General features: G+C 42.2%; 1 protein-coding gene across 1 annotated transcript; it reads left to right on the plus strand.

The window, feature by feature from the left end:
* Window positions 1-1,356: 1,356 nt before the first annotated feature.
* LOC103217370 (large ribosomal subunit protein eL21-like) lies at window positions 1,357-1,853 on the plus strand. The gene has a single exon (XM_038000722.2). It carries the CDS (start codon window positions 1,371-1,373, stop codon window positions 1,851-1,853), a length of 483 nt encoding a protein of 160 aa, XP_037856650.1. The 5' UTR covers window positions 1,357-1,370.
* The last annotated feature ends 7,137 nt before the right edge of the window (window positions 1,854-8,990 follow it).

The raw sequence follows: 8,990 nt of genomic DNA on the forward strand, positions 1-8,990 counted from the left end.
CCTGGCCTTAATTTACTTTTAATCACTTTAAAACATAATCAGCTGCCTGAGGGAAAAATAGCACTATCTGACTATCTGAAGAAAAAATAGTACTTTAAGGGTCAAAACATATGTAGAAATAAATTGTATGACAACAATAAGGCAAGATTGAGATAATCAATGTTTCAGAAGGATCCTTCTCAAACACTATTCTCCCATATATATGATTTCTTGGCTTATTGAAGCCTGCTTGTGTAGGAAAAAAACATGAGCGTTGATGTCTCCCCAGCCTTTAGCTGTGGGACCATGAGTAGAATGTTGAGCATCAGTTTCCCCATCTTTAAAATGAGAGGGAAGGGCCAGCCATGGTGGCTCACGCCTGTAATCCCAACACTTTGGGAGGCCGAGGCAGGTGGGTCACTTGAGGTCAGGAGATCGAGACCAGGCTGGCCAACATGGTGAGATGCCGTCTCTACTAAATATATAAAAAATTAGCTGAGCATGGTGGTGTACACCTCTAATCTCAGCTACTCGGGAGGCTGATTCAGAAGAAGAGCTTGAACCTAGGAGCTTGGTTGCAGTGAGTCGAGATTGCAACACTGCACTCCAGCCTGGGCAACTGAGCGAGACTGTGTCTCAAAAAAAAAAAAAAAAAAATATATATATATATATATATATATATATATATATATATATATGAGACAGAAGAAAACAGTAATACCTAGTGTGTGGCTCCCTGTGAGAAGCAAATGAGTTCACTATGAAAAACAATTGGCCCTGTGCTTGGTATATGACAGGCACACAATGCCGATGGTAGGAGTTGTCTCTCCTCACCACCATCACCACCACTCCCCTCACTGCACTATCCTCATTGCTGCGTAATTTGTTTATGGTTTTAGACTCTGTTTACAGATCTCGTTGATATACACCACTCTTAGAATAAGACATTTATTCAGCCAGAAACCATATTTTTTGTTCTTTTGCACCTGGGAAACCTGTAAACTGCTCTATTTCTCACCTTCTTACCTTCTGTGTCAATGTTCCTTAAGACATTTCTTCAGAACTCCTTTAGCTCCCATAATAACTGTGTGTTTGCTGATGCTATTATTCAATCCCATTATAATAATTGCCATTAAACTGAAGTTCTTTCTCTGTCCCAGTGAATAAATGACATATGGGAATATTTCTAGGTAACAAATCACTCTGTACTCATTTTTATAACATCCTAATGCTTAATCAAATTCATCATCTTTTTGTACAGTTTCAGAGCTGAAAGAGAAGTTAGAGGATATCTAGCCCATTCTCAAAGAAAAGCCACTCAGCCAGTTAATGGCAGAGCCAAGACTGAAACTCCCTTTCAGCCGGAACCACTCTTCCAGTAATTCACCAAAATGATGAACACAAAGGGAAAAAGGAGAGGCACCCGATATATGTTCTCTAGGCCTTTTAGAAAACATGGAGTTGTTCCTTTGGCCACGTATATGCAAATCTATAAGAAAGGTGATATCGTAGACATCAAGGGAATGGGTACTGTTCAAAAAGGAATGCCCCACAAGTGTTACCATGGCAAAACTGGAAGAGTCTACAATGTTACCCAGCATGCTGTTGGCATTGTTGTAAACAAAAAAGTTAAGGGCAAGATTCTTGCCAAGAGAATTAATGTGCGTATTGAGCATATAAAGCACTCTAAGAGCCGAGATAGCTTCCTGAAACGCGTGAAGGAAAATGATCAGAAAAAGAAAGAAGCCAAAGAGAAAGGTACCTGGGTTCAACTGAAGCGCCAGCCTGCTCCACCCAGAGAAACACACTTTGTGAGAACCAATGGGAAGGAGCCTGAGCTGCTGGAACCTATTCCCTATGACTTCATGGCATAATAGGTGTTAACAATAATAATAAAAGACCTCTGGGCTGAAAAAAAAAAAAAAAGAGATTGAAACTCAGGGTTCCTGCTTCAACCCATCATTATAAAGTGGACTGGCTAAGTGATTTTAAAAATCAAGTAATCATCTCTATATCATAGTTAGAGATCTTGAGCTAGACATGGTGGCATGCACCTGTAGTCCAGCTACTTGGGAGGCCAAGGTGAGAGTATCACTAGAGCTCAGTAGTTCAAGCCTGCAGTGGGCTATGACTGTGCTACTGCACTCCAGCCCAGGAGACAGAGCAAGACTCCATCTCTAAAAACAGAAAAAAGAAAAAGAAAGAAAAACATAACAAGGCCGAGCGCAGTGGCTCATGCCTGTAATCCCAGCACTTTGGGGGGCCGAGGTAGGTGGATCACATGAGTTCAGGAGTTCAAGACCAGCCTGACCAACATGGTGAAACCCTATCTCTACTAAAAATACAAAAAATTAGCCAGGCGTGGTGGTGGGCACCTGTAATCCCAGCTACTCAGAAGGCTGAGGCAGGAGAGTTGCTTGAACCCAGGAGGCGAAGATTGCAGTGAGCCAAGATTGCGCCATTGAACTCCAGCCTGGGCAACAAGAGGAAAACTCTGTCTCAAAAGAAAAGAAAAGAAAAGAAAGAGAGAGAGAGAGAAAAAGAGAAAGAAAGAAAGAAAGAAAGAAAGAAAGAAAGAAAGAAAGAAAGAAAGAAAGAAAGAAAGAAAGAAAGAAAGAAAGGAAGAGAAAGAAAGAAAGAGAAAGAAAGAGAGAAAGAAGAGAAAGAAGGAAGGAAGGAAGGAAGGAAGGAAGGAAGGAAGGAAGGAAGGAAGGAAGGAAGGAAGGATGGATGGAAGGAGAGAATTAAGGATCTCTTAAATGTGCAAAAATGCCATAGTGAAGACTTTTATAGATGAAAATACTTTAATACCACAGGAGAAAAGAAGCCTTATTAATTCAAAGTTGTAGCAGCATTAATTATTGTTGTCACTGCTATTCAAACAACTGAGTTTTTTTTTTCTTTACTTTTCTTTTTTTTGAGCCCAGTCTGGAGTGCAATGGCGTGATCTCAGCTCACCACAGCCTCCACCTCTTGGGTTCAAGCAATTCTCCTGCCTCAACCTCCCGAGTAGCTGGGATTACAGGCAAGTGCCACCACGCCTGGCTAATTTTGTATTTTTAGTAGAGACAGGGTTGCTTCATTTTGGTCAGGCTGGTCTCACACTTCCAACCTCAGGTGACCTGCCCACCTCAGCCTCCCAAAGTGCTGGGATTACAGGCGTGAGCCACCATGCCTGGCTCAATTGACTTTTTAAAGTTAATTTTAATATCATACTTTGGTAGACTAAAGATGGCCACAAATTTTCACTACCCTTTTCCTGGAATCTAGACTGATCTCAGTGACCTGCATGACTTATAGAACTGGGCAGAAGTGAGGTCCTGGGACTTTTTTTTGTTAGAGACGGGTCTTGCTATGTTGCCCAGGCTGGAGTGCAGTGGCTCTTCATGGATCTGATCATTGCCTCAAACTCCTGGGCTCAAGCAATCCTACTGCCTCAGCCTTCTGCGTATCTAGAACTATAGCCACGTGCCACACTGCACCCAACCTTGAGATCCTGGGACTTCTGTTAGCCATAAGAAGTCTTGCAGCTTCTATCCAGGTCTTTTGGAATCCTCTCTCTGAACACCCTGAACTGTCACAAAAGTCTGACACAACCTAACAACTACAAGGAAAAAACAAATGTAATGGCCCAGCGCATCAATAACTTCCCCAAAGAAGATATACAGATGGCCAGTAAACACATGAAAAGATGCTCAGCCTCAGTAATCAGTAGGAAAATGCAAATAAATACCACAATGAGCTGGGCGAGGTGGCTCACACCTGTAATCCCAGCACGTTGGGAAGCCAAGGAGGGCAGATTACTTGAGCCCAGGAGTTGGAGATCAGCCTGGGCAACATAGCAAAACTCTGTCTCTACAAAAAATACAAAAATCAGCCAGGACTGGTGGCACATGTGTGTAGTCCTAGCCACTTGGGGGGCTAAGGTGGGAGGATCACTTGAGCCTGAGAGGTCCAGGCTGCAGTGAGCCATGATCACACCACTGGCTTCCAGCCTGGGTGACAAAGTAAGACCCTGTGTCAAAAACAAAACAAAACAAAACAAAACACACCAAAACACAATGAGATACCACTTCATACCCATTATGATATTCTGACTGTAATAGAAAATTTAAAATATTGTCAAGGATAATTAGAAATTGAAACATTTGAAACATTTGTGCATTGCTGGTGGGACCATAAATTGGTTTAGCCAATATGGAAAAAACAGTTGGGTGGTTCCTCAAAAAGCTAAACATAGAATCATCATATAATCCAACAATTCCACTTCTAGGTATACACCCAAAGTAATTAAAAGCAGAGACTTAGCAGATGTTTGCATAACCATCTTCTTGGCAGCATTATTCACCACAACAAAAAGGTGGAAACTGCTCATCAAGTGTCCATCAGTGGACGAAAGGCTAAACAAAATATGGTACATATATAAAATGGAACATTGTTTATCCATAAAAAGGAATGAAATTCAGATATATGCTACAATAGGGATGAACCTTGAAGACATTATGCTAAGTCGAATCAACCAGACTCAAAAGGATGAATATTTAAAACTGCACTTATATAAAATACCTAGAATCCAGAATAGGCAAATTCATAGAGGCAGAAAGTAAATAGAGGTGATACGGTTTTGCTCTGTAACCCCACCCAAATCTTATCTCGAATTGCAGTCCCCATGTGTTGAGGGAGGGAGGTGATTGGATCATGGGGGCAGTTTCCCCCATGCTGTTCTCGGGGTAGTGAGTGAGTTCTCATGAGATCTGATGGTTTTGTCGTCTTTTCTTTTTTTTGAGACGGAGTTTCGCCCCTGTTGCCCAGGCTGGAATGCAATGGCGTGATCTTGGCTCGCCGCAACCTCCGCCTTCCTGGTTCAAGCCATTCTCCTTCCTCAGCCTCCCGAGTAGCTGGGATTGCAGCCATGAGCCATCACTCCCGGGTAATTTTGTATTTTTAGTAGAGAGAGTTTCTCCATTTTGGTCAGGCTGGTCTCCAACTCCCAACCTCAGGTGATCCGCCCACCTCGACCTCCCAAAGTGGTGAGATTACAGGCATGAGCCACTGCGCCCAGCAAGATCTGATGGTTTTACAAGTGTTTGACAGTTCCTCCTACACATGCTCTTCTCTCACCGGCTGCCATGTAAGATGTGCCTGCTTCTTCTTCCGCCATGATTGTAAGTTTCCTGAGGCCTCCCCAGCCGTGCAAAACTGTGAGCCAATCAAACCTCTTTTGTTTTTAAGTTACCCAGTCCCAGATAGTGTCTTTATATCAGTGTGAAAATGGACTAATACAATAGGTTACCAGGGGCTTAGGGGAAGGGAAATAGGAAGTTATTGCTTACTGGTTGTAGGTTTTCTGTGATTAAAAAGGTAAATTTTATGTAATGAATATTTTACCAAACAATAAATAAAAATACAAGAAAAAGTTGGCAAGTTATGTAATTTTTTTTTAAACAAGTCCTCATACTCTGAGACCAACATGCTGAAGAGGAAACATGTAGGTGCTCTGGTTGACAGTCCTAGCTGATCTTGACCTTCCAGCCATCTCTGCACAGGTGCCAGACATCTGAGCCCTGCCCTGTCTCTCAAAATCATGAGACATAATAAAATAGTTGTTGTTTTAAGCTGCTAGGTTTCAGGATAATCTGTCATACAGCAATAAATAACCAGAACATGCTCTCTCTACTTTCTGTAAATGGATTGACCTGGTGGCTCCTAAATATCTAGAAGAGTGGTATGGTTAAGAAGGAGTGCTCGGACAAACTTTGGAAAATTTTGAGAAATATTTGGATGGTGGGCAGCACCCGTCTGTCTTACCTAAGGCAGAGGCAACAACAAACTGGCTTAAACATTGTATCGTAGGTTGCTGGTAAACATACTTGACACACAAAAGCCAATTCAGTCATCAATTACAATGTTTACAAATGGCATTTTGTTTTTATTCAAAATGAAATTAATTTTACAAAGTCCCACAGGAAAAATGGAATGTTGTAAAAAGTAAGATTATTCCCTTCACTAAAATGACAAGGAAGAAAGTGATACTGTTTGCCTATCCCCCACCCCCAACACTATTTGGTGATATTTTAGAAGGAGAAGTATGATAGCTGCTTTCTAATCTTTTGTCCTAAAATTGGAAGACAAGCAGGCTCCAGGGTGCCTGTGAACTGGGGGCTACCCCAGTGGAGAGTACTGTTCATCTCAAGCCAAGATGAATAGCACCATAGAAAGTGTGTTAGAAGAGGTGTTAGGATGCCTCAGTTCTTTGTTCATTTCCACCCACCACCTAACGTGGGCAGAACACACAACCTCTCTGGAAGTCAGCTTCCCCATCCACAAAAAGGGAATAAAGCAGTTTTTCTACTTTGGTTACACACTGGAATCAGCAACCTAAGATACGATGCTTAAAATCTTGAAGCCCAGTTCTGCACACACAGAACAATTATGTCAGAATTTTGTAAAACAAGGGCCTCAGGATTTTTTTAAATTCCCCAATACCTTCCAATATAAAGTCAAAGTTGAGAACCACTGAAATGGAAGAATGAGGTACAGAAAAATATTTACAGTTCCCATTCAGCTCTAAAAATTATATAATCCAATACTCTCAAAAATTACACTTATTCAGTAAATATTTATCACATACTATGTTCCAGGCACTCTGTTTGAAACTAGAAATACCAAGAGAAGGTCAGTATTCTAGATGCGGGCAGTGGGATAGACCACATAGAAATACAGGCAGTATTCAGTCTCAATTCAAGGGAAGAAATGGAGTAGTCAGTTCTCCTGGGAGAAGGGAGGAAACAAAGAGGAGGTAAACTGAGTTAAGTCCTCAAGGATGATTTGGCACTCAGCAACAGTAAGGCTCTCCATCTTAGCGCCATCTTCTTGGAAACCTCTCCACTGTGAGAGACAAGAAGCGAATGCGCAGGCTGAAGTGCAAAAGAAGAAAGATGAGACAGAGGTCCAACTAAACTCCCAATTTGTGCACCCGTGGAGGTGCATTTCACAGGAACAGAAACATGGGACGCCAGAGGCTGGGGATGCTGGTACAAGTTGTTGGACTACATGCTACTCTTTAGAGATTGTCTCTCAACTGACCTAGAACTTCCATAGCCATCTGATCACCAAGACTGCCACTGAGAGAGAAGTTCTGAGAGTCTCACCTTGCTCACATCAAAACATTTCCTGTTTATCCTTTTTCCTGGATCTGTGACATTCTGGACTATTTCTGTGTTCAGTTGTGGCCAAGTGTAACAGGTATACAATAAATCACCTCTTCTGTTGTCTTAGGTGGAAAACAAAAACAAAACAAAAAACAATGGTAAGACAGAGGTAGTGGAGGGTAAAGGAATAACACTTCCTGTTAGCCAGTATCCTGGTGTCTAACATTTACACACGAAGTTGTTGATGTAGGCCAGGCATGGTGGTTTATGCCTGTAATCCCAGAACTTGGGGAGGCTGAGGCAAAAGGATCACTTGAGCCCAGGAGTTGGAGGCTACAGTGAGCTATGATTGAACCACTGCACTCTAGCCTGGGCAACATAGCAAGACCCTTTCTCTAAAAAAAAAAACTATATTAAATAAAAGACTGTTGTATTAGGTGGGAACGTCCTAATACATGTATTAAGTGGGAACCTCCATTTCTGTGACACCAGCAAACCTCTTTCCTAAAAGAGCTTAACTTGTGAAGAAATGGCACAAAGGCAGTGTGATAATGCAACTAATAATAACTTGACCTTTTTTTTGTTTAAGACAGTGTCTCACTCTGTTACCCAGGCTGGAGTGCAGTGGTGCAGTCTCAGCCTACTGCAATCTCTGTCTCCCAGGTTCAGGCAATTCTCCCACCTCAGTCTCCCAGGTAGCTGGGACTACTGGTGCTCACTACCACGCCCAGCTAATTTTTGTAATTTTTGTAGAGATTGGATTTTGCCATGTTGCCCAGGCTGGTCTTGAATTCCTGGGCTCAAGTAATCTGCCCGCCTTGGCCTCCCAAAATCCTGGGATTACAGACATGAGCCACTGTGCCCAGCCAACTCGATCATTTATAAGGATGCTACCATGAGTCTGCATTGTACTAAGCACATGATATTTGAGTTCAGTAATTTCTGATCACACAAATAAGCTGCCTTGAAATATTCAGGGAAAGTTATGTGGCAGACCTGTTGGACTTGTTCTATGTGGTCCTGGGTTAGAACTACGATCGATGAGCCATAGAAAGGCAGATTTCAACTCAACTAAGGGAATAGCTACCAAACTGGCTATACTGTGATGGACGGAATTACCTCTGGACAAAGTAAGTTTCCCACTTCTTTTTTTTTTTTTTTTTTTTTTTTTTTAATTTGAGACTGAGTTTCACTCTTGTTGCCCATGCTGGAGTGCAATGGCATAATCTCGGCTCACTGCAACCTCCACCTCCTGGATTCAAGTGAGTCTCCTGCCTCAGCCTCTTGAGTAGCTGGAATTACAGGAGCCTGCTGCCACGCCTGGCTAATTTTTTTGTATTTTTAGTAGAGACAGGGTTTCAGCATGTTGGCCAGGCTATTCTCAAACTCTTGACCTCAGGTGATCTGCCTGCCTCAGCCTCCCAAAGTGCTGGAATTACAGGCATGAGCCACCACGCCTGGCCAGTTTCCTTCTTAATACTTTACTATGTAAAAAACAATTTTGACCCCACACTGCTTAGAGACCAAGTGCAAGAGGCAAAGGCAAAATTTAAAGAATACCAATGGTTCAAGAGTTTGTTATTATTTTCACCCGCAGATATACCTCTATTTTTCCACAAGAATAGCAAGCAAAAGAGAAAACAGGGAGGCACTCAGAGGATAGGGATTCTCCAAAGGTGAAGTGCAAGCTTAAGCAGTTTAAATGTGTTGATTTCGATTGGCATATGAGCAGCAAGTAAGTAAGGTGTTGCTCAGAAAACTCTTAAGACTGACATGGCACTTGAGGCTGCTCTGATGGGGTATGTTTTATGCAAGTCTCACAGTCCCCTCTTCTGGCTGTAGAGCTAGACTGGTATTCAG

The sequence above is a fragment of the Chlorocebus sabaeus genome, chromosome 10 (genome assembly GCF_047675955.1).
Source record: "Chlorocebus sabaeus isolate Y175 chromosome 10, mChlSab1.0.hap1, whole genome shotgun sequence".
Taxonomy (NCBI): domain Eukaryota; kingdom Metazoa; phylum Chordata; class Mammalia; order Primates; family Cercopithecidae; genus Chlorocebus; species Chlorocebus sabaeus.